The sequence below is a fragment of the Gymnoscopelus braueri genome (genome assembly GCF_963280865.1).
Source record: "Gymnoscopelus braueri genome assembly, chromosome: 19".
Classification (NCBI taxonomy): domain Eukaryota; kingdom Metazoa; phylum Chordata; class Actinopteri; order Myctophiformes; family Myctophidae; genus Gymnoscopelus; species Gymnoscopelus braueri.
Genome location: NC_137621.1, coordinates 35,733,534 through 35,760,171, shown reverse-complemented (window position 1 = coordinate 35,760,171; position 26,638 = coordinate 35,733,534). Strand labels below are relative to the sequence as shown.

Sequence of the window (26,638 nt, the reverse complement as noted above, 5' to 3'; positions counted from 1 at the left end):
TCCCTCATCCTCAGAACAGATGGTTAAGAATTACGTTGCACTGTCATTCAGCAAAATAAAAAAATAAAAAATACCATCATAGTTAGATGAAGATGCTAAAAAAACAAAATAAAAAGAAATAAGAGATAAAGGTTGTAAAACAACAAAACATGTACTTGTCTACAATTAACGTAACCTAGGGCTACTTAACGGATAAAGTCAGGTTGTCCCTAGGGCTACTTAACGGATAAAGTCAGGTTGTTTGAGGCCTACCCATAGTGTCTTGGCATTCGTTATCACATATATTTATATATATAAAAAAAGATTCAATTTGGCAATCTGTTAAGTTATACAGACTTTTAAGTAATGATAATTTTGGTCTTTGATATACATACATATATAGATATAGCACTAAAATCCTCTATTGTTCAAGATTATCCATGTTGTAGAAGTTTGAGGTTCAAGTTAGCAGACTATATAATGCCGTTTAGTCATGGTGAGTTGTGCTCCTGCACTCTAAGAGGGCAAGAAATGAACACCACCCATCATGGGAGAATCTATTCTACCAACCACAGATTACCAGCTAGCACCATTTCGGATCTTCAAAGTAGTAGTTTGGTTGGTAAAATCAAATGTCAAAAAGGTGATACAGCAGGTGAGATTTGACCACTTGTTGACACATATAGTCATAGTTACATTTTGTTTTTACCTGTTCTGTTCTCGGGTGCGTTGTGCTTTACCACAGGATGTTTGTCTCAGTGCAGACGTGTAAAGAGAGATGGGGGGGGACACCCAAAGGAGTAAAATAAACAAAACAAAATGAGAGCTAGACCCGATTTCAGGGTCCCTTGGCACATGAGTTAAATGACTATCCCTGATGAGGAAGGAGAGAGATGCAGTGCGTTTTATATGATTTTTAAAGACAATTATGGGGGGGGGTGGGTGGATACACAATTGTTCCAGCTCTGTTTGGGTTCTCTAGGGCCCAAACCGCCCTAGAGGGCCGTTTGGGCTTTAATTTTCCCTTGTTTTCTCCTGGAGCCCTTGGCCAGACCCTTAGCTGGCTCAGAGGAAGCAGCTACCTTGGCCCTCGAGTTCTTTTTGCCTTTAGAGGGACGTGGGATGGCTGCACTGGATACTGCAGCCTCAGAAGCCACCGCCTGGGTCTGAGGGCCTGTGGGGTCCTCAGTCCCATTTGGCTCTTCGTGCTCCATGCAGCACAGCTGTCCGGTAAGTGGCCAGGGCCGCAGCGCCCCCTCCTGGTGGGCCTTGCAGAACGAGTTGGGACAGAGCTGGCAGAAGGCCCCAGAGCTCTTCCCGCAGACGTCGCAGTGGTGCCAAGGACAGTCCCAACGTCCTACACACACACACACACACACACACACACGTTTAAAGCAGAACTATACATTTTTTATTCAACTGAAAGATATATAAAACAAAACATGAGTGAATAAACACAAAGGGGTGAATATATATATACATCAATTTTTTAACAGACTTTGTGCCTTTTTGGTGACAATAATTGCTGCTTATAGTTATAGTGGTCTTACCGAAGGGTCTCTTGGTAAGGCCCAGACAGGACAGGTGGTAGGCCTTGGCGCAGGTCTTTTTACCACACAGAACCAGCTGCCCCCCATCACTACACCGGAAACACTCATCCTCTGACTTAATTCCCTCACTTTTCTTCTTTTTCAACTTCTTCTTTACCTTCTTCCCTTTTGGCTCAGCAGTGTGGCTGCTTGAGTTCTGTTGGATCAAAGACGTCAAAAAAGAAAATCAATATATACACTATATAATAGCATCTGCAACAAGGACATCAGTCACAGTGGTCACTGTATGACACAATTTCCATCAGCTTGTTGCCCTCTGAGCAATAGAAAATAGGTCAAACATGCCAGGCTGTTAGCAATATATGACGCTGTGATACTGGTACTACTGTTAATAGCAGTGTGAAATAATTTGGATGATATAGTCCATGAGCCAGACAAGATTTCATTATCGAAAGAGTGGGCAAAACCATACCTATATTAAATTGTTCATAGGGTCAATACGAGTAAATAAATATATGATAACCTCTCCACAGGAGCAGCTTTTTCATGGTTATCACACATTTTGTTATTTTCCCCATACGTACATGACAGGTGAAAAAAATTACAACATTTTAAAAAGAGTTATAATAATGAAACTTCCTGAGTTGATTACTTACATGAAGACAATGATTTATCGTATTACAAGTTTTCTGAAATTGTATATTTAAATGTGCAAATCAGGCATTTAGTCCATGAGCCAGAGCCCCCAAATTAAGCCAGATATTGAATATTCCCTCGTTAAAAACCTTTGACTCCAACATCTTAACAAAATTAAATAAGTATGTTGACTCTGGCTTTGTCCAATGTTCATTCTGGAAAGTTATGCAAATGTGGGCATATTTTCCTAATGCCTAATTTGCATATTTAAATATACAATTTCAGAAAACTTGTAATACGATAAATCATTTTCTTCATGTAAGTAATCAACTCAGGAAGTTTCATTATGATAACTCTTTTTAAAATGTTGTAATTTTTTCACCCGTCATGTACGTATGGAGAAAATAACAAAATGTGTGATAACCATGAAAAAGCTGCTCCTGTGGAAAGGTTATCATATTTATTTACTCGTATTGACCCTATGAACAATTTAATATAGGTTTGGTTTTGCCCACTCTTTCGATAATCATTGCTAAATTTTGGGGCTCTGGCTCATGGACTAATAAGCTTGGAATCCTGGAAGATGACAATCAAGCATGACTTGACCACCTCACTTAAATTCGTGAGAAAATCGACTGATCAGCCAGATGACTCAGGTACTTCACTTACTTTAGGCCGGTCACCAAGGAATCCGCTACAGTTGGGGGCGCCGCATCGACAGACTGTTTTTTCGTTGCCGAGGCAGTCCAAGTTGTAGTTAAATGTCAGCTCTGTACCTGGAACAGAAAAAAAACGAAATTGATGCATTATTAGTGTTTACTTTTAGATTATTGTTTCAGGGATACAAACATAAAAACTAGACGCGTCACAATTCAGGGCAATTGCAAAGTGTGGTTGCGCCGACGCGAGTCGCGGGTCGCTGCCGCCGGGACTCGAGGAATACACTGGGAGGAATACCGTCGGAGGTAGGGATGGGTATTGGCAACAATCTCACGATACGATACGTATCACGATACTTGGGTCACGATACGATTATATTGCGATACGCATCACGATACTTGGGTCGTATCACGATATTGGGATATATTGCGATATATTGCGATATATTGCGATATATTGTGATATATTGCGATATATTGCGATATATTGCGATATATACATATATCACAACTACATATTGTTTATATATACACTACATATTGAGTAGCTGCAGATCTGTGATAGGTTCTTTGAATGTTTTTCATAAAGCCTGTATCTGAAAAAGCAAAAAAAAAAAAAAAATGTATCGCGATTGATATTGGAGTATCGATACAGTATCGCGAAATAAAATATCGCGATATATCGCGATATCGATAATATTGCCCATCCCTAGTCGGAGGCTGCGCCAATTACATTGTCACGTCACTCCTGAGATGGGTCCATGGGTCCAGAGATCATGTGTACCGATTTTTGTGAAATTTGGACAAAATATGTGGGAGGAGGAGCTAAAAGTGTGTTTTGAAGAGAAAAAAAAATGGCGGAAAATCTATCCAGACGCAAATGGGCGTGGCCTATATGGGGAGTTGTGTCATGAGCCAAGGAATCTAGGGAAAGAAGATTTTTATTTTACAACCTACAGTTCAAGAGTTATAGGCCAAAACGTAAAGGGGGCTTTTATAGCGCCACCATGAGGCTGACTGGTGTAATATTTTTTTTGATAATTTCGGACTAAATTATTAACCTCCCCTCCAAGTAACTCTAGCCCTTACAGTTTCTGAGAAAATAATACTTGAAATCGAGTTCTCATTTTCCCATTAAAGTGGATGGGGAAATTGAATGCACTAATAAATTAATATCAATTAAACTATGTAACCTATCTCTTAGCAAAATACACGCGCACGATTCCCGGTGAAGCCGGTCATTTTGACATATGGCACGGCTGTGGGAGGAGAAGCGGTTTGAAATAAAGCTTATCTAGAAAGAATAAAGTGGGAAGAGTACTATAGTCTGGTTGCCCTGTTAGGGCAACCACACTAATAAGTCACTGCACTTATGCACTGTATTATGGAAGTTTCCCAGAATTTAAGGAGGGGCTGTACTGTATGTACTGTATGAACAGAACATTTCGGCTCAGTAGGATCGGACATGCAACGGACTTAATGCTGGCAGGACCCTTGAGTCAAGTCCGGGTAATGTCTGATTGAGTCCAAAACGGCTCAATGTGTGAATGGATGCGGTGATTATCCGGTGAATTTACATTCAGCGAGTGGTCGTGTTGATGACGCTTCTATTGTCGACGAGTGGAGCTTACCTTCCTCCCTAAGTGTTTGGAGAGAGAGCTACAGTAGTTTAATTCTGGTTTTTATTAGCGTTTGAGTTGGAAATATTCACTGATCGAACTTTGATGAAATGGCTCATAAGCGAAACAAAACATTAACAGTCTCTTTAGTAATTGTAGACAATGATCTACACCTGCGCATCCCGCAGTGTCTGTGCACTCATCTGTACAGAGACCAATGTAATTTTTCCAGCTCGGAGGACGGCTCGTTTTGATGAAAAGCAGGTTGTAGCTCGTTGTCTCCTACTATGGTAGGAGAGATGTTTTGTTTATGTTTTGTATGTGTGCAGTGCATCAATGGGAGACCGCATGTCAAGCAATTCAATGTATCCGTCATGTTCTGTGGAAGGCAGTAAGGAAGAAAATGCAAATATTAGTTCCATCTGTTGTTGGGCGTTGTGGCTTTGCTGTCAATTCTGACCTGCAGGGATGTCGCAGACAGCAAACAGGCCGACCCTGGTGTCTCCATTCACTGTCCATTTCTGAGTGTCACAGTTGGGTTGGCAGCTGTGGTTCATAAACCGAGAGTAGTTCCCCTTCGGACCAGCATCAATAATACGATCCTGGCAAGATAAAAAAATATGTTGAGTTGAACCATGAAGTACATTCAAGTCCAAGAACCGGCTGGACTCATACATTTCTGATGTACAGCATGCACAAGAAATATGATGCTTATTGGCCTAGCAGTTTGCTAGATTAGCTGTGGAAAGACACACACACACTCTGGGGTGAATGCATTAAAAACATGTCAAATTACACAAGTTCTACATGTGGTATTGACTACTGTAATGTCACAGTTGACTAGAGTATAACATTCCCAATGCAATACCAGTTACTTGCTCTACCTCCAAGAGAGGATGACTCTGCTACTGAGGAACAGAGCAATAAGTCTCTGTGGAGCTTATCTTTTATTAGCCAGACTAACATTTCTCTGCTTTTAAAGCCTCCCCTCCAGTCAATTTTACTTCCCATTTTCCTCATCAACTCACTTACAGCTGTGATTTGGAATAGTATGTCAACTAGACAATTGGGCAATCATATTTAACCAAACCAGTTTCAAGAGGAGCTTAAAAAGTTGAACTTGACACTGAAAATGCAATTGTCAAAAGTAGTCTATAGTAAAAAAAAACGGGCATGATCCCTGGATAAATAAAAAACAAATGGACACATTTCTGCTGCTGCCAGTACTGACCTTGTCTATCGTGAGCATGTAGAAGTGTGTGATGTTATTCTCCTGAGCGTATTTGATTCTGGCATGGCACTCCTCCTCGTCAATCAGCTCCCCGATGTATTCATTCACAAACTCCCCCTGAAAAGAAATACTATACATCAGAACACTGTTCTGTTTTGCTCACAGGGTAGGGCATGGATTTGTAACACTGAGAGGTTTGGGGTTTGATATCCCACATGGAGCACCCTTCACTGATAAAGCATCCATATGTAAATGGCATAGGTTTGGTTCACCTCACCTTCTTGATGTCTCTGAGTGACACCAGCCCCCAGCCCTTGCCGGCTGCCTTGATGATCTTGGTCTCTGGGTAGAGGCGTTTGGTGAAGTCCTGGTTGCAGCAACGCTCGCCATTGGGACACACCTCAGGGTGGCACTCATACAGCAGCATGCGGTTCAGACACTCTGATTCAAAGCCGCAGGGCCTCTCATCGGAGGGCTTGCAGTTACACTTTGGAATCTCAGAGATGTCGGCCGTGCAGACCTGCACTTTACCGCAAGGCTTGTTCACCTGCAGAATGTCATATGGGTACAACATGAAATAAATAAAAATGAATGAATAAATAAAACAGATAGGAAAGACGTGGGTCCAATGTGGATCTCCGACTTTATGTGGCCAGCCATCAGTCATCTACAGTATGATGTCAGGTGTCTATGACATATATATCACGTATGACTACAAAGGTTTCAGCCCGACCACATCCCCATTGACTTCAATTATGAAATTAAAATATTTCAAAACAAATAAAACGTGGGGAAAACAAATTTGCAGAGGTACTTCTATGGCCTACTGGCAGTGTACACAAGAGTGCTCCAGACGCAGACTGACCCTCTTACGTTATATACAGCTATACTCCTACAGAGCCACGCTGTAATGCAAACGGTCATCATTCAATACAACTTTACGTTCTTTAACAAAAAGCAAAAAGTCATCATTAAATACCCAAGTTATCCAGTTTGTATACAGTAAGTACTACTTTCAACCAAAAAGCGAACATTGTAAAAAAAAAAACACCAAGACTATTTTCATGAATAAAGGTGCATCAGTGCTGACATCAGTGTTTGTATTACCAGAGTCAGACAAGGGTGGAGTACCCATTGTGCAGTTATGAGATGGGTTTAATTAGGCTGAATATAATATCAAGGTGATGATCAATTTGGTGATGGAAGCTTCTGAGCTGGTGATGGGTAGGTTAACTTCGGAGCATTACTTCCGTGTCCTACTTGAAATAAATCAGCTACTCATTTTTGTTCAGCATCGGATGCACTCTAAGAATCATTAAATGATACATAGCCAGCCAAACCATACATTTTACACAATAAAAGACCAACTATGTGGTAACTGATAAGTGTTGGTTGCCTTTCATTATGCAAACCTAATGATGTACAGTATTTAATTCAGGTCAGGCCAGTGAGTGCATTATTCAAGGAATTTATGGTCATTTCCTATGTGAAGGTTTACTCTAAGAGTTGCACTTAGAATTGAATGGGAGTCAAATTTAGAATCATGTTTAGTTTTTTCATGATATGCATTAGGCCTACTAATCTACTGCTCTACATACCATAATCATCAAGTTTCAAACATGTTAACAATAACAAACAGGGCAAAAATGTCTCCTCTACTTTCCCTGGCAGTAATGCAAACTATTGTGATTTATGATAATATAAACTTGTGCATACAATATTCTAGGAATAATAATAAATTCAGGTAACACCTGAAATGTGCTAAGTAGTAGCAGCTTTGTATGATCATTTCATTTTGGCAATGTCCAAAATGTTTGTTGTCCTTTAAATATTGTTGGAGTAAATAAGCATATCTTTCCCCTATGCTCAATGAGATGAGACATTAAGCACTGAAGCATCTTTCCTTGGCAGTTAGAGAGGTCAGTTAGAGAGGTAAACCAGCTGTTATCATGGCTGCTGCTTAAAACATAAGAGGCTCAAGTCATTTGGTTTCACACCTTGATAAATTTATACGGAGGTGGTTTTTTGTTGTTCTCCTGAGCCTCTTTGGCCTCTTGCTTCATCTTGATTTCTTTGAAACGAGTTTCAGCCTCCAGCAGAGCTGTGAAAACAAATGTAACAGTCAAAAGACAATGTTATTGATGTAAAAGCAACCATTTCATTCCTTCAGCTATACAAACTCAAAGCCTGTCTAAAATATAGCCAGCTGCCTTTGAGAAATGAATTCAGGTCCAAGTCTGTGCTCCCTTGTGCTTTTAGTGAGCGTAAAAAAGCAAAATGACATTTTTAGATTTTTAACATCTATAAACATGAGAACCAAATTGTTTATGTTGTCTCGGTCTTCACCATTCTTGAAGACTTTCCCAATGCTGGCAGTCCTCTGATACTTGCTGCCCCGGTCTCCCTCCATGTACGGGAACACGCGGCCCTGGTGGGTCCAGAAGTAGTCCTTGGAGCCAAAGAACTTGACGGGGAACTCTCCGATCTCGTGGCGCAGGTGCTGGATGTTGGTGGGGATGTTCCTTGGGTGCTGGATCTCTGCTGGCCACCATCTGAAGGAGGGCAGAGTAAAAGATCAGGATGACAAAAAGTTTCAGAATCAGTCACACTCTGCTGGAAACACATTTAGGTAAGTGAACTCTCTGAAAGGAGATTAACCTTCAACTCATGTATCTAAAGTGATAAAAGATTTTCCTCAATAGTAAGACTTCAAGTATTCAAGCTGTCCTGCTCAGACCACATTCTTAGAGCCAAGAAGCAGCTGACCTGTATGTTCCCAGTTTAACCCAGATGATATCTTTGTATTTGGGTTTCTTCCCAGCCCGGCAGTCATTACAGAACCAGCTCCCATCAGGCATAGCGATGTTGAGACAGTCTGGGTGGAAGGCTGCGGGACACGACTCACAACACAACAACTGGCCTCCTGTAGAACACAACAGACAACTTAAGCCTAATGGAGTCAGGTGTGAGGTGAGGCCCAAATAAAAAATGAGTCTGATTTTCCAAAAGGATATCATGTGCATTTGATACACACCACCACTTACAAAACAAAGATTGGAAATCAATGACACTTCAGACCTCCATAATGTAAGCCTACAATTAAACAAATATGGCTATTTTAAAAGTCACCTAAAAAGGTTTTACTAATGCTTAGTTGACAAATAAACACTTTAATACAATGGATCCTCTGCATTTCATATTGACAATTCTATAAATGAACAGGAATGATTACAGTATCTGTCTGTATAATAAAGGCCAATTATGCCATAAGTCAAAATGACAAAAATGTGTCACAGAGGACGTTCACAGATGGTACCACTTTAAGAAAGAGTCAACACGTGTAAAGGAGTATGGCTGTGAGGCGTACCTTTGGAGCAGACGAAGCACCAGCTTACGTTGACGTGGCTGTGGTGACTGTAGCCCTTCTTGGCACTGAAGTGGTTGGTGCAGATGATGGCGTTGTTGGTGATCATCTCGCTGCCTGCAGCCATGCACTGATCGCCCATATGGTATGCCACAGGACAGCGCATGCATCGCATCATTTTACCTGAAAACACAGAAAGAAACGATGAGTTGGACCACCCCCGCCAAATTCACTAGTTTTCTCTCCTGTCCCCCTCAGTCATTTGAAACAAAGTTGCAGATACAAGCGGCTGAAATTAGTTCTCAGACGGGTGGCTGACTTCTCCCTTAGGGATAGGGTGAGAAATTCAGTCACCCAGGCGAGACTGAGTAGAGCAGCTGTTCCTTCCCTTGGAAAGGAGCCAGCTTAGGTGGTTTGGGCATCTAGTATGGCATCAGATCATCGCTTTAATCCTTGTTGGCCAGCCAGATGGGAATTTAGAATAGCAAAGGTCCGGCTTTGAGTAGTTTAATCTCTGTAAGAAAGATATACAGTACATGTAAATGTTGGTGGAGACTGGACTCACCCTTGGAAGACTTGGGGTTGGACCTGCAGCTATAGTGGCAGCTGAGGCAGGTGTGGAGTGGGCAGCGGAAGCCCTTGTTGTCAAAGACGGTGAGGGGGCTGAGACGGACACATGCCTCGTGGTAGAACTTCCCACAGTGCTGGACATGACAGCGACGCACCTCACCCTCCGACTTCTTACAGGAGAAGCATGAGTGGACTCCTGGAAGGAAAAGGAGAGAAACCAAGAGTTACAGTTTGACTGGTTACAAATACATTTAATAATATCTGTAATTATAGTACTACCACCACCATCAACAAGAAGATGGACTTGTTCAATAAGGGACGGGGGGAGGTGTTTATTATCCCCGTTTTCTGCTGGGGCTACTAAAAGATGTTAACCCTAAAGCGCATTGCATACTTTAACCTTGTTGGTGGCGGTTAGTCCACATCCTCGCTGCATCATCAACGTTTTAGCTTTTGTGTATCAACTAATCGACGTGATTGTTTTATCTTTATTGATTCAACTAAATAGCCTAGTATGATTAACCACTTAAGCCCCCTTTTATACTTTATCATACAACATTGTCACACAAAATTTGCCCATCTACAAGCTTACAATGCGTCGCAAGGAGACGTGTTGTGAGCTTATAGATTTGCTAATCCGCCCCCCAAAAAATACATATTTTTTAAATAAAGATGTATGGTCAATTATTTTGTGTAATTGATTAAATCAGTTTGATTCCATTTTAATGTAGGCATACTATGTACCCAAGTTATAGTTTTGTATATGCAGACCACCTTCCATTCTTACGGTCAGGAGTCGGTGACTTCCGCAAGGTCCAGCTATAATACACACACCTAACCCACAATGCACAGGATCACCCTCACGGTTGTCTTCTGACAGTTAAGCTGAGTGAATCTGGCGGTTAACATAAATTCCTACTACATCTTAAGGCCCACCCCCATCTCTCTCACCTGAGCTGCAATCCTTACAGAGAATCTTGTCTTCAGGTTTCATCATCATATCCAGGCCTAGGCAGTGTAGGTGGAACTTCCCAAAACACTGTCCCTCACAGGGCACCAGGTCTTCACCCACCTGCTCACACAGCTGGAGGACAACACACTGAAATTACCTAAAAGTAATGCATACTGTAGATCACAGTAATTGGGACTGCAAAAACAAAATCATGAAGAAAATGTGAGGACAAGTTCCTGTTGGTAACAACTACCACAAGTTATCACTGTGACAGACAGAAAAGATGCCGGTGATTACAAAAGGCCAACTGACCTGGCAGAAAAACTCTTTCTTTGCAACATTGTTTCGCTCTCCCTTCTTAATGCCATCTAAGCTGTCACTTGGAGAATCAGGACAACCTTCACTCCCCGACACCTGCGGAGATACACAAAGTTTGGATGAGCGTCTTCTCTTAATGAAAAGCAAACATCTTTGAACAGTTTAGCTCTCTCAGGTTCACATATATTCACACCATCTGTCTTGTTTTTCTATGTCGTCTTTCTTACATTTGCAAATCATCTCATGTCGATATGTGATTACAAAAAATAAATGCTGACATCAAGTGTTTAACTTAAGGACGACTGCACTATTTTTCAATCTCATCTCCATGGCAGTAATACCAAGTCCATCAATGCTTTGTATTGAAGCAAGCAGAGGAAATTTGACGGTGGCAAATTAAAAAAAGCTTGCTCTTGTTATTGCCGTAGTGTAAAATTAGGACAACAGGTGAAATTATGTGAAATTCCCCTTGTAATCCTTCCTCTCCCACCTCAGGCTCAGGACAGGGACAGGTCCGCCTCTTCTTGTTCTGGGTGGGCGTGGTCTGACCATCAATGGCCTGCTTCCTCTTCCGAATCCGCTTAGGCTTCTCTGGTGCTTGGTCCTCTGCACCTGAGAGAAGTTCACATTTACGTCTTAACACATTTAGACCTGTTACACCTATACGTTGTTATACCTTTCAAGCTGGGAACACCTCTGTCATTTTAGTTGTTGCTATATATCGCTGTTGTAGAAATCTCTTATCTCCATATTCTAACTTTGTGTTTTCTGTAAATGAAGGCCCTAATTGATCATACTACATCGTCACACTAAAGCATCAAAAGTAGCAAATCCACAGGCTTGAAACGCGGCGTGAAGAGACACGTTGAGCTTGTACATCTGCTACTTTTGCTATTTTAGAATTAGAATCCTGAAAAGTAACAGTTTTGGACATATGAGCTTTCCATAGCAACATAATGGGTGTAGCAGCACTTATCCAAAGCATCTTAAATTTGGACTACATTTACCAAAACACTGCAGAGATGTTATGATTTTAAACGTATCTTGGGGATTTATACGCTATCCAACCATATGAATTTAACACGGTCTTGGTATTTTTGACTAGAGTTCATGTCATTTAATCTAATCTCACACTTGCAAGTCACTTTGGACAAGAGCATCTGCTAGATACCTAAATTTGTCAATTTACCTGGGTAGGTTGCTTTTGACTTTTTCGTCAATTTCTTGACTTTTTCTACTTTGTCTGCTTTCTTAATTTTTTTCTGCTTTTTCTCTGTGGTTCCTTCGGTTGATAGGACCTGGGAGGGGAAAACATTCTATAATTAACTGGTGAAGATTAACATTAAGAAATGAATGTACTCAACTAAGGACTCACAAGTCAGTTACAACCCAATATTCCCCTTCATAAGTAGTTCGTGGTCCATAACCCTTTGAGATTCTCAAAACCAAACATATGGTTGCCCAGTTTTTGATAAACACTGAACTGGAGAATACAGCCAACTCACCTTTTGTTTCTCAGAGTCTTTGTTCATTTTACGTTTCTTTTTAGGTTGTTGGTCCTTCTCCTCTGCCATACTTTCCGTTAATGGCCTTTTAGAAGACTTCTTAGGCACTTTCTTAGCTGATATGTTAAGCAAGATATGTCAAGAAAATCAAATTTAGTTAATTGCACCAAAGTTATTGACATTAGCCTAAATTAAAAGCTCATCTTGAGATTTCTAATTTTAATATTAGAATTTGAACTGTTCATGGGGACAAAACAATAATAAAAAAAAATTAACATAGTGGTGCTGATATACATGCATTAACTTAGTTGGGGGATATTCCAGTACATGCCTGCCTCTATTGCTCACTCCGTGTTCCACACAGAGCGCCTACTGATGCACACACGCAGTTTAACATTTCACTGTCAGACAGCGTTAATAGTATGACGTTGCCTTCACGAGCAGCCTGAGACGGTTTTCTCATGCTAGTTCTCCATATGTGTGCTTTTTGGTAGCTTTCTCTAAGTGAGTGAACGGCCAGTATGGGGCTGGTTCGGATTCATATGCGAGAAAGACGAGAAGAGAAAGATTAAAGGTTGGATCATTTCCACTGTACCAGTGCATTTTCTTTAACAAAGGGCCAAGTTGTGATTAAGTCATGAAATCGGCCAGCTTGTGTTGCATCCCAATTTCCCTGACTTGAACACATAATGTGTTCCGGTGGTACTTCATGGTGGGAAACTAGTGCAGACAGACACCAAATTAATGCACTATTTTCAACTATGTTTTACAATTTGTCCTATTTGAAATGGATATTACATAATGCTTGTTGCAGTAATGTCTGCCTCTGTTGCTCGCTGTGTTCCACACAGAGTGCCTATTGATGCACACACACATGCACAGATAGAGAAAACCAGTTTTGTGTTACTTCATCACAACGTAATTGTTTTACTAGGGCATGCCTTTGTCAACTGGCCTGGGGGGGGGGGTGGGCCACAGGGCTAGTGCTTATAACAAGCCCTGGGTTACAGAAATATGCCCATCTTGTAGGTTCGCCGACTTGCAGTCAAAGGATTTGTATTTGTAGCAGGGATATACGGTACATGACGTACCAAAATAAAATGAGAGATTTTTTCTTCAAATAGGCACATCACTAATCTATAGGAAGGGCTTAAGAACAGAAATCAGTCACACCATGTTAAAAATAAATAAAAACCTGACATGGAAATGGAACTCCATCTCACCTGTGGAATCAGTCTTCAGTTCCTCGTTACCTGGAGTCATCTTCTTTCTTCCTTTCTTTACTTTATCAACTACAAGAAGAAAAAAAACATTACAATGGAAATGTTCAAAGCAGTCCACCCCTTTTCTCCCAATTTAGTTGTTATGCCAATGCCCAGTTTCCCCCCTCATGTGTAGTTCCTGTCACTGCTAACCCCTACTGTTACATGGGAGGGTGCAGACCATGCGTTTACTCCGATACATACGAGGACCCCAAACGGTTCTTTTCATGCAATTGTGAGGACTTCATTTCACTGGGAGGGCATATCGCAGGTGGAGGAAATCCCTATCCCTACTAGTTCCGCACCACACTTAAAGGCGCTCTGACCAACCCGTGATAAACACACCTTTCAATGTGTTCTTAATGTACAGCAACACTAAACCAGATTCAGCTATGGAGACAACGGTTGCAATTCAAGGCATTAAGATGTAAAAGCATTTAAGACAGCCATTGTACAGTTAACTTTGTGCTGGCAAAGAGACACCTAAAATGCAACACACCCATCATTTATGTTATCACCTTCAGCGGTGTTTACCCATTAAAATGTCTGCTGTGAAAAGGGTCTAATGGTCCATTCATCAGTTTTGATCAAATTGTAGCGGCAGAGATCACTTGATGAACAAGCAGGGTTGCTCAGTTCAGTATTTGCATCAGGTACCGCTCCAAGTAAATTGTTAATTGTACCTTAATGTCACATAATACAGCTAAAATACTTTTCCACTAACTGACCCCACTGGTTTAGAAGCTAAAAGAACAGGGGCTTCAGATGATGGCTGGCTACCTGCTAACAGTATTTGGATGGAAGCCTGGGCACAAACTGTCAACCAACCTGAAACAGCGGGTAGCATGGGTGCAAAAGAATCAGCCGAGGAAGAGACCGATTTTGATTTATTTTTCTTCCCCACCATCTTGCTTGGAGCTAGAGGCTGCTGTTTCAGTTTTCTGTTTTTATTCTGCTGCTTAGGTGGCACTGTCTGTGTGTCTGTTGGAGGAGTGGTGGCATCCTACAAAACGAAGAAAAAAATAAAGGAATTTCCTTCATCAGTACAGTAAAAATTCCCCAAAGAACACAAGTATAAGTAACAATAAAAATCTTGATCTTGAAAAAAGTCAGTATTCCCCATACCTGTGCGGCATGCTGTGGTTGAGGTGTATCTTTGGAAGAACTATGGGCTTTAGCCTTCTTTTTTGACAGCTTCACATTCATCTCCCCTTTGCCCCGTTTTTGCCTTTCCCTCTTCTCAATTTTCCCCCTGGGTGCTCGTGTTTTTTTTCCTGTTGAAGTGCTGCTGTCTTTTGACTGAGGGAAAATGGGAGCAGGTTCTGCTGCAGGGCTAGTGCTGGTCACTGTGGGGAGTGTTGGGCTCAGTCTCAAGTCTGTTTCGTCTCCCAGGTCTTTGTCTTTACTCTGCTCTGGTCTCAGCTTCTCTATAACATGGGGGTTCAAGTGCGGGCCATCGTCGTCATAGACAAAGGTAAATTTGGCCATGCGGTCATCCAGGGACATGCTTGTGGCTTCTTTAGCCTGGACGATGCCCATGTTCCACTGGGTGCGCAGTTTACGGGGCACAGAGGCGACCGTCTAAAGGGATATTTGAGAGAAAACACAAGATTAGCTTTTAGGCTTCAACAGAGAGAAAAGCAATAGCAGATTCACGTACAAAGAATAATAATGAATCAGACTGTGGAAACACTCATAAATGCGCTTTAGTAAGCTGAGCATATGCACACTTTGTGAATAAGCCCAATGAAACTCCTAATTAACAGCTTCTTCAGATGACTGATCTTGACTGAAGTAAGGCATTTATGTTTTTAATGTGGGCCGACTTACCTTCTTATGAAGAACACGGGAGGCAGATTGCTTAGTGCCCTGGGAACAGAGTTCCTGGTATTGATCCTCTCCACTGAATGTCACCATGCTCTTCTCAAAGATGTAGCCTCTCTCACAAGCATCTCCAAAGTACTGCACATGGTAGTGAAGACCTGAGCGATTGTTACCTACAGGGACAGATAAGAAGTTAAATACATAGGTTCCTCTCTGTTCTGTTCCATGTGTTTTTACTTTAGTTCATCCAGTACTGGGAGTGATAATGGAAATGGTGGGATAGTGTACTTTATAACTGAATGTCTGGTTTTAATCGTACCATAGTTAAATCAAAGTCAAAGTTTCTACTCTAATGCTGCCGACATATTAAGTCTCAAATGGTTTTCATGGTATTTATTATTTGCTTACATTTTTTAATTAAGCATACAAAATTGCTTGAGCCACTGCAACTACAACTGAGACTAGAAAGATATTATGGGGAACCAAATGTACAATTAGCCCCAAGCTATACGGTCTAGGAAACTAGGAAATAGTCATTACGTGTGGAATGAATGATGCCAAATCATATGGACAGATGGTGATTACACTAGCATGAGGCAATATATCATACCACTTGAGAATTATAACTCAATTACTTGCAATAATGGCCGGTCTAATTTAGTTAAACATCTGTGACGCGAGGGGCCACTTGATAGCACCAACAATACTCTCATGCCCCTGGTTTCTTCAGCATCAAAATAGGTTTTTACACAAGCCCTGAGACTAGATTACAAATGCAAAGTATAGTCACATCAGATCCATGGTATAGGTAAATCCAGGTGGTTAGAGTCCCCATTTCTTGATACTGTGACTGATCTAGGAACTGAGGCTCGTTCCCATAGCTGCAACTTGTTTTATTTTTTTTTAATATATATATATATATATATATATATATATATATATATATATATATATATATATATATATATATATATATATATATATATATATATATATATATATATATATATTATTATTTTTTTCTTCATTAAGTTTTTAAGACAAACATCCATACAGGACGCAAACACATCACAAAGAAATATATATATATATATATATATATATATATATATATATATATATATATATATATATATAGTAATTGAAAAAAAACATTTACCTGTGATGTGTTTATATATAAAGAATAATGAAATTGAGTGTTACTTTCATGTTGAACAGTCAAACATTACACCATTCATATTTTCAATCATGTGTTCAGCGAACCTTCTGAAAGGTGACCTCACGAAATTCAAAAAATGTCTCCATATATTTAAAAAAGTTCAGTTATCTTCCCCTTGGTTGTACAGCTGCAGTTGTTCCAAGACAAATGTCTGGATGATAGGACAAGCTACATGTCCTATCACATAAAGGATACACGTTCAATTCCTTGCTGTAGCCAAGTGTCCCGTCTAAATGCCCTACACCCTGAACTGCATCTGCATTTAAATGGTCTGAATTGTATTCATGCGTTACATTCACATTGACAGTGGAGGTAGCCATGTGAGGAATCAACTTGCTTGTCAGTTGCAATTAGGGGCGCAATGTGTTCTTGCTCAAGGACACTTCAATGATGCCAGGTAGAGTGCAGATTGAACCGGAAAACTTCAAATTCTCAGTCAATCTCCTAAGCCATTGCCATCCTTATGGCGGTGGGTCGTTCTGGTCAGAATGTTAGCTAAATTACAAACAAATTTCAAAGCCTACCATGTAACATGTTAACCATACCTTTCTGTTTTGGTTTTATGTGCTGGTTGAGTTCAGGGTCAGTGGTGACCATGCAGGGCCACCAGGGGTAACCAGACACCTTGGTCCAAACCACATCTCCAACGAAGAAACGTACTGTTACTGAAGACTCCTCCTTCACCTCTGGTACAGGAACAACCTGCTGAAGACGACATAGAGAGATTGAGGGATACATAACAAACATAAATGTGTCAATTTTTTTTTTGATATTTACTGGTCCAGTGTAATGCAACTTTTTTTTGTAATCAATTGTTTTTATTCATAATATCAGCAATAAAATTATGCCCAATGTAATGCAACTTTAATGCAACTCCAGTGCAAATCCCTAAGCCTATAATGCATATATAACTTAAGTGATTTGCTTTGGTGAAAATAAGTGTTAAATAGCTCTATATTCTGATAGTACTCATTGCTATAGAGTGTTTGTTCAGTATTAGGAGTCTCCTCGTCTCTCCACCTCTTTATTAAACAGAAAATGCATTTTCGTTTCAGTTTCAGTTCATTTCCAATTTTATCCAACCAGGACAGAGAACTCAATCAGGATACAGATTAAACAAGTGAAATTGGAAGTGATGACACTAAGAAATGAGCAGACAAAATTGGAACTGGAACGCTATACAAATTAAGCTTAAAAATTGGTACTTTCTCCTGATTGGCTGAGATTTTGACACCTACCGAAAAATGTATTTTCTGTTTATTAAAGAGCTGGAGAGACATCGAGACTCCTGTTACTGAACAAACACTCTATTGCAATGATTACTATCAGAATATAGTATTTTAACCTTTTAACAAAATACTTTTTGTTTTAACCAAAGAATATCACTTACCCTACCTTTAAGGTTTTTAAAAATGTGAAACATTATTATATAAAAGTTTAAATGACCAAAAACATGGTTAACCTCATCTGCTATTCCAGTATCCTCTTCGCTTTGAACTGGAACAGACGGCACAGCAGGGATTGTGTTGGTGGAGGAGCAGAAGTTTGGTTGAGGCTTGGGTTTGTGCGGCCTTCTCTTCCTCTTCTTTACTTCCTGCCTCTTCTCAGTGCAGTTCATAATACTCTCCTTGGCCGTGGCGGCCAACCCAGTCCCATCCGCGCAGCAGGGCTCAAACTGTGGCTGCTTCACCATCTGTGTAATCTTCACATTGAACTCTGGGTCCGAATGCGGTGGACACTTCCGTTGGTGGTTGACAGTAGTTCCGGGGGCTTCGCCCCCCTTCAGAATGGGGGGTTCGGGTGCACAAAGCTTCGGGAGTTTGTCCTGGTCACCATTGAGCATACGAGAGGTGAGGTCTTTCAGCCTCTCATGGTTGTGGTTGTTGTGGCCGTGACCGGCCATCTTTTGCAGCACGCTGTCATGTAGTGTAGCGGCCAGCTGGGCGGCAGCTTTGTCCATGAGCAAGGTAGCAGGGTCGCCGTTCATATCCCCTCGACCTTTCCGTACGCCGAGGACCTCTGGCAGCTGCTTCATGCTGATCGGGTTGGCTGGCTCAGGTATTGAAGGCAGGGAGCCACCTTTGCTGTCCATCCCATCAAACACCCCACAGGCTCACTGAGCTACAGGAGACAACATAGCTTTAGATTTTATTATGCTTTATAATTTACTGCACTCAGGCAAGTGAAAGGGTGTAAAGGCTTCTGGGAATGATAATGCACATCAATTGATATAAAACTATATTATTAAAAAATATGCATAATGCAACGGATTTTGCAATCAATGGCGTTGAATGGACCTTAATCTAAATGGCTGACAAACATAGGAGTTCCTTAAATTCGGACATGACAATAGTGGGCATTTGTTTTGCCTTAACAGGGAATATAGATAGTTACCAACTTGTTACTCTAAATAATCAGCTTAGTCTAAGAGTCATACAATAGTAAGTATGGCATTAATCAATCCTTGGCATTAAGTTGACAAGAACAGTGCAACAATGGTGAACATAGAAATAAATAAGGAGTTGGGATAAAAAAATACACACTTATTTAAGTTACTCTAAAAAGCCATTTGGAAAAAAAAAGTAATAATACATTTGCTGCAGGAATTTAAGACAATTGACTGGTGAATAGATTGCATACACTAGCCTACAGCTTTAACAAAATGGCCCACTGGCTGAACCAGAGCATGAAAACCCAAGCTTGGAAGCAACAGACACAATTGCACCTGTCATGGAATGTTCTAGCCACACAGAAGTCTATCTATTTTTCCCATAAAAATCCAGCTGACTCGATTATGTCAAACAAATATAAATTTTGCCGTGAAACAACAAACGCAGATCCAAAACGCCTCAGTGAGATCGCTAGCTTCATTGAGAGACCATAACTAACAGGTTGTGTCTTCAACAACCCGTTTCTAACGAGGTCAAGCATAAACCAATTCTCCATTACATCCATGCATGCTTCTGACAAATCCCTCCACCTTCCTCTTACCGCGGCAACTGTGAAGTTGGCTCTGTCTCCTATGGAAAATGCACTAAGCGAGCTACTAAACTGCAATCTATGGCATAAGTGGAAAAGGCAGGGAAGCTGTGATCATGCAGCGAATGTCCAATGAGAGGGTGAATGAGTGGGTGGCCGCCGGCTGTGCCGCGTAACCACAGCATCACCAGAGAGAAAAGCCGCGGAAATGGAAGCAGCTGACAACACACTGCACTGCTGCTGGCTGGGCTCCGAATAGTTGCTGGAATCAAATGGAGGCTGCTGCTCGTTCAACTGACATGAAGCACATCTGTATGCGTGGCTAAAGACATACAGAGTGAAATCCCCAGTGTGCATGTATGCATCTGTAACTGAGTGTGTACACATGTAGTAATCAATTGGGTCAATTTGGTTACACATCCCTGGGAGTTAAGGGATTTTACACTGTAGCAAATCTGTAGGATATATGGCCAGCTAAGTAGCTAAACTGATATAGTGGCCTAATCAGCTGAATCAAAAGCATCGTTCCTCTCAGTCATACCATTAATGGGGGGGGGGGGGGGGGGGGGGGGTCTGGCTAATGTCCGGAGAGGAAGCCACGATGGTGGGATTCAGGGTTACATTCATGGACCACAGTGGTGGAAAAAGTACTCAAATGTTTTACTTAAGTAAAAGTACCAATACCGCAATAAAGAAATACTCTGTTACAAGTAAAAGTGTGGTATTCAAAATTTACTTGAGTAAAAGTACAAACGTATTGGCATCAAAATGTACTTAAAGTACCAAAAGTAAAAGTACTCAGCCAGAATGTCACATTTCACAAGTTTAAAATGTATAAAAATATTTAGAAATGTGCCAATCTACAAGCTCACAATGCGTGGCATCGCAACTCATTGTGAGCTTATAGATCTGCTATTTTCAAAAGGTCGAAATAGATATGTCTTGAGTGGTTAATGTATGTTTTGTGATAATTAACTCTGCAAAGTAACTAAAGCTGTCAAATAATTGTAGTGGAGTAAAGAGTACAACATTTGCCTCTGAGATTTAGTGGAGTAGAAATAAAAATACAAAATTGGAAATACTCCAGTAAAGTAAAAGGTACTTCAGAATTGTACTTAAGTACAGGACTTAAATACATGTACTTAGTTACTTTCCACCACTGCATACAGACACAAGATCCTTCTCCACAGCCCACCAGGTCACACTCTACCTCTGACTGTCACTGCTAAAGTTAGCCTTACCTTGCCGCGTTCCAGCAAATAGACAACACCACCTCCCATGAACTATGCGTCATTTACACAAAAACCAACGTACGGGAGTTGTGGCAAAACACACAAATAAACGCACTCTACAATAAGCATTGTGCTTTGGTCATTTGGTTCAATTGTTTCTCGGATATTTCACTGATACGCTCAGATAACAGGCACCATGACAGCTCAAGCAAAAAAGAAAGCAAACTAGCTAGCATCGAGCTTAGACCTCAGTTGAAGCTACATGGGAGATGTTAGCACTAGTTAGCATCAAGCTAACCCTTCAGTTGACGCTACATGGGAGGTGTTAGCATTAGGCTAACCCCTCAGTTGAAGCTATATGGGAGGTGTTAGCATTAGGCTAACCCCTCAGTTGAAGCTACATGGGAGGTGTTAGCACTAGCTAGCATCAAGCTAACCCCTCAGTTGAAGCTATATGGGAGGTGTTAGCACTAGTTAGCTAGCGGCTTACTGGCATTTTTTCCCCCACTCGCTAAAATGGTTGACCGGCCCCAGACAAGTGTATTCACGCGTAGTCATTCACTTATCTTGCGCTAGATAAGATCATAATACACGTCCGCTTGTCATAATTACCTGTTGAATTTTCTCCTCAGTGTGTTAAATGTAAAAAATAGTCCGTTTTCATTCTGTATAAAGGCGAACGGGTTTCATTCAACTCAAACTCTCCTCCCTATCAGCGCGAAAAATACTCACTTCCGATTGGTCGGGACTCCGCGATAAGTTCGAAATGGTCCTTTCAAAAGGACACCCCATCGGCTGAAGGGACAGGTCGTCGCGCTGTGATTGGTTAGTTGGTTGTCAGGGCAATCGCACATTTTTTAATACAAATTCTAGTTTATTTATTTATTTATTTAAACAGCCTATTTTTTTCCTCATGTGTTTTTTTTAACTATTATTTTTTACCACATATTATGACACAAATTGTTCATGCTATGCTGACTCAGTTATCTATACATTCTAAAAGTAGAATAGACGTTAATACGTTATTAATGTTGGAATTGAGAGCTATCTCTTCAAACTTGTCACAGGGAATATAGTAAATTGCCTTAACACTCAGGCTTCCTCTGCCATTGTAGTTCCTATCCAAGTTTCAACTTGATTTATTGGTAATCAATAACTTTCTGCTCATCAGGTTACCCGTCCCGTATCTAAAATATCGGTAACCAGCGCCTAGCTTTTAAAGTATTTCAAACAAACAACTGCATCAGACTTACATTAGAGCCTGAATCCTTACACCGGTTTACATTATTATAAAGGTACAGTTACAGTATATTATAATGTATTTATTGAGGCCATTATCAGCTGAGTGAGATTAGTTACGGAAACCTACCACGTTTCCGGTAAAAATGTACTTGTGGACTTCACAATAAAGGTTTATTTGCTTGAATCAAAGAATAGTGTTATGAAAACATGTTGATCTTGAAATAGACATTTTCAGAAGTGTACCATATCAACGAGACGACTAATAAAATAACATCTTGAAATAATAATAATAACAAATTGTCTGGCCATTCAACATGTTGGCTGAAGTACAAACCATGGAATTGAAGTAGAATTGATTTACAATTAAATAGCATAAAGGACATTACTGACAAATTTGATCATTGGAAGTGTGAGGGCAATTTAAAGATAAATAGGTATTTTCCAGCGTTCATTTTGTCGACTAAAACTATGACAAAACATATTCGTCGACAACCTTATTTCACTGACGAAAACTAAATAAAAACTATGATGACTAAAACAAAGACTAAAATGTTAAGGATAAGGATAATTCCTTTTAACAGGACGTTAGGGAGGGACTAGTGGAGAAGAGATCCAGTAGAACTACAAGACAAGTCATCTTGTGTTTGGTTGCACTCGGGTGACCGTGTTGCGCTCTGAAAATAGCAGATCTAATAGCAGATTGTGGGGGTCATCCCTATGTTCCCCGGGTTCTATGTTCCCCCACTAAGGTTAGGGTTAGGGTTAGAGCTTGTAGCTATTTTCAGCATGCAACCAAGTGTAAATTCAGCCATTACAACGCCATCAAGGCCTGCCAAAATGCATTTAGTCGACTAAAATCTTTTGATATTTAGTCAACTAAAACTAGACTAAAACAAAAACTTTTCAGATGACTAAAATATGACTAAAACTGAAAGAAATTTCCTTTAAAAGACTATGAATAAACTAAATCAAAATTTGCTTTCAAAATTAACACTGATAGCAACATATTTTCAGATTGCTGACTTTCAAAAGTTAATCGACCTGAAACAACAAGCTTTTATTTTCGAAACATCAGCAACGGATGTGGGTTGCCAATCTTTGCTAGCTTGGCACAAAGTGACCAGTCACTAGTTTTCGACGTCAGTCATATTAGCTGTAGGAGTTCGACCCACTATTACGACCCGGTGGACAGCAGCTGTCATCGTCGTCACTGACCACAAGGGCAGCACAGCAGGACATGGGACGGAGGAACTTCACATATATACTTCTATTAGTTCTCTATGTGTGTGTGTTTAGCTTGTTAAAACTCAATAGGGACGTCGGTGGACCTCATGATAACTTGTTTAGTCGTCCGTTAAACGGCCCCCTGGCGTTTCGTTGTACGTTTAACCAGAGCTAACTTGTTAGCTGGGTTTAGTCTTCGCTGTAGCGTTAACGTTAGCTATAAGTGACACACATGGCGTTAATCCTGTTTACCAGCAGGTCCCGACTACCTCTGATCAAAACATCCAGGTCGTTAAAGAACGAATTCAGTAAAGGAAAAGGTAAGTGACCGATGGTATACTTTTATTTTAATATTTTCCCAACTTAAAGCATTAATTAAGGCTAACATCCATCATTAGGTGGTTAACGTGTGTTTAAAAAAAAGCTGTAATTTTTAAAGGCAGATATGGTGCAGAAAGATGGATGACGAATGATGCTGCTGTTGTGTGATGATGGCATAAATGCGCATCTTCTGTAACTATTTGGAAATACACTGTCCATTACCTAGTATTTATTTATTTATATATTTGTATTTATTTAATATTTTCATTAGGAACATGAGTGTGTCCGAGGTGTTTATACTTTTGTATGGCCTGTGTGTGTGTGTGTATGTATCATCACGTGCTGAAAGGGGGTCGTTTAAGGTACCGTCTCTGTCTGCACCTTCACAGAAAAGGAGGGGTGAATGTGATTCAGGTTATGTGAGGACACGGTTGCTTTAGATTCATTCCCAGTGCCAGCAGCAGCATCATCCTCCTGCAGTCTGCGGATGGCACTGTTGGACTCAGAGCTCTCTGGCCAAGGCAGATAGGACAGGAACGCAATCATTTTTGTTTTCTCCCAAACCATGGCCTTTTATGCAGTAAGAGACGCACATTTTGTTAACTGAAACGGGTCGATTTGATCGTGACCGAAATTATAGTGGTTATAGTTATGTTGATGTGTAATCCTCCCTGGTCCAGTTCCCTGCATACAGTGTGTGGAAACACTGACAACAGGAACCTAATTCTTTCTTTCTTTGCATCATTACCCCTCCCTTTGGAGTGGTGGTGTTCGCAAGCTAATTGCATGTTTTACATACACTTTAATCACCATTTAGACCATCTGTTCCTTCCTGACTGACTAAAGAGGAATGTTCACATTGTAAACTCACATTTGTCGACAGTTGTAGGTTGTTTTGGCTACCATGGCAACACAGAGACCTGGGTGGAAATTTCCACCAGTATAATGTTAGATTCTAAACAACCTAGCATGACTGGTTGCTAAGCTAACCATGGTGGTCATGATTCCATTATCTAGCTGTCATGCCTCTTGATGATGCAGCAGCTAAACTAAACTTTGAACTTAGGGTCAGGCTCTTTTTTTTTTTTGCTCTTTGCTCTTTTCAACTGTCAGGGTTCTAACATGAATGGCGTTTGAGAGGCTATTGAATTTCTTTTCTTAAACTATTTCCATTTGGAAGTGCATAGCATACAGGATTATAGGTGCAGGATCCATTCATGAATGGGAACTTAAAAAGTGTATACCTGTACCCAGCATTTCACTACCTTTTACAACCTAAAGGCCAGACCGCACCAATGCAACTAGTCGCAACTCCTTGCAACAAAACAGTTTTAAGGCCAGTCCACACCAATACAACTCCTTGCAACTGCCATTGGGGATATTGGTGGCAAGTAGTTGCATGTTGCAAGGAGTTGCATTGGTGTGGACTGGCCTTTAACACAGACTAATTCAGAATGTTCTGTATACTTCAGACTGATGACCGGCATGTGTTTCTACACGGCAGAGTTGTATAGCTGGGCCTGACCTTAAGGTCATACACCTCGTGGCATCTGTTGTCAAACACTTTACTCAGCTATATGATGACTGTCAGTGAGCTAGTTAGTGATGCAAGGAATGCAGCAGATGAAATGATTTATAGGTCTCGTAGTAATATGCTCTATGCATTGAGACTGGGATATAAATAGATGAGAGGGGGAGTCAGGGAGGGGGTATAGGGGGGTGATTTGTGTGCCTGTGTAAGAAGTCTGAGATCATGCCTCTTGGCTTAAGGCCCATTCAGAGAAAGCAGGGGCTTCCGCAAAGAAGGTTAGTGGCTATTTTAGCCTTAAATGACCCACATCTCTGCCAGATGGTTCTAGCAGCCACTTAGCTGTATGCTGTACACTGCTTTCCGATGAGTGATGCTGCTGTACAGCATCACTCATCGGTCAGAATTCAGCTCTGGATTTCATCTATATTCCAGACATTCAACTGATAGTCCAGAGAGACTTACTGTTGACTGGTGAGAAGCATTGTATTTGGGGGGTCGGTGCTGATAGATTTATTTTTCTGTAGTAGCCTAAATACGGGTCCATTGTTGTCTGTCTGTCAGACATTAATTCATTAAATCAATAAACAGATGAAACTTCTTATTAATAATTCATATTAAGGTTTATGCCAGAGAAGAGATCTTACAAGTGGTGGAAATGCTTAGAGCTAGGTTCCAGATATATTCTTCTGAAGTTTTAACAGCGATACAAAGTTTTGCTTTGTCATCACATCACCGGTCATCTTGCTTCGTTTCCTTGGCAAACCAAGTCAGCGTAAACTCAATACTGTAAACAATTCCGAGGATAACCTACTATCTAATATTGTTGACATATAGGAGGCCAGCTAGACATAATAATCAGACACAGGCACCGCCTGAGAGGCAAAAGCACTTTTAACCAGCTACCAAATATGAACACGTACATGCAAATGAAATATATCTTCAGATTGATAAATAGTACATCAATTCAGTTTATATCCAGTTATGGGTAAATAAAGGTTAAATAAAATAAAGTAAATGTGTTACTTAAGATAATCGGTTTATACTATCTAATGCAGTTCACAGTTTTCTCTGTGACACTGTTTAATCTGAAAATATCACATACATCAGAAACTCATCTCTGTAAATCGTGAGTTGTTCATGTCTTGTATCTAGGCTGAAAAAGATCATATTTACATTTCTCCTTAATGCCATAGGTACTTAATCGCACAATTCTTAAGTGTTCTGGCTTAACCACTGCATTGACCGAAGCCTGCTCCTTTTTCCCCTCTACACCAAATCTCTTAACCAAAAATGGCTGATCAACAAGCTCACAACACATCGTGTTGCGCTGTTGTGTGAGTGACGTTCATTCACAGCTGGTTTCATGTTTCGGGCCATCTGCTCTGCTTCCTTCCAGGATGTTCTTGTTTCCTTGAGTGCGA

At 40.6% G+C, this 26,638-nt stretch overlaps 2 protein-coding genes across 6 annotated transcripts in view; one reads left to right on the top strand and one right to left on the bottom strand.

The window, feature by feature from the left end:
* Positions 1–967: 967 nt before the first annotated feature.
* Positions 968–21,627, bottom strand: nsd2 (nuclear receptor binding SET domain protein 2). Of its 5 annotated transcripts, none has more exons than XM_080413314.1 (23): positions 21,512–21,627; positions 18,151–18,809; positions 17,234–17,393; positions 15,476–15,642; positions 14,771–15,226; positions 14,474–14,648; positions 13,607–13,675; positions 12,384–12,499; positions 12,068–12,176; positions 11,369–11,490; positions 10,873–10,974; positions 10,560–10,692; positions 9,604–9,804; positions 9,042–9,221; positions 8,441–8,597; positions 8,021–8,226; positions 7,672–7,775; positions 5,952–6,221; positions 5,675–5,791; positions 4,904–5,045; positions 2,835–2,941; positions 1,530–1,725; positions 968–1,336 (listed from the first exon to the last, which is right to left on the bottom strand). In XM_080413314.1, exons 2-23 carry the CDS (start codon positions 18,778–18,780, stop codon positions 975–977), a joined length of 4,281 nt encoding a protein of 1,426 aa, XP_080269440.1. In that variant the 5' UTR covers positions 18,781–18,809; positions 21,512–21,627; the 3' UTR covers positions 968–974. The 5 variants fall into 5 exon arrangements, with proteins under 5 accessions (XP_080269440.1, XP_080269444.1, XP_080269443.1 ...); XM_080413318.1 differs by having other exon boundaries at positions 17,234–17,390; XM_080413317.1 differs by having other exon boundaries at positions 18,151–18,804; positions 21,512–21,608.
* Positions 21,628–23,285: 1,658 nt separating this feature from the next.
* Positions 23,286–26,638, top strand: part of letm1 (leucine zipper-EF-hand containing transmembrane protein 1) — a 29,707-nt gene continuing 26,354 nt past the window's right edge. The window contains exon 1 of the mRNA XM_080413861.1: positions 23,286–23,685. Coding sequence (XP_080269987.1) covers positions 23,598–23,685 — 88 coding nt within the window. The 5' untranslated portion in view covers positions 23,286–23,597. The remainder of the gene's footprint in view (positions 23,686–26,638) is intronic.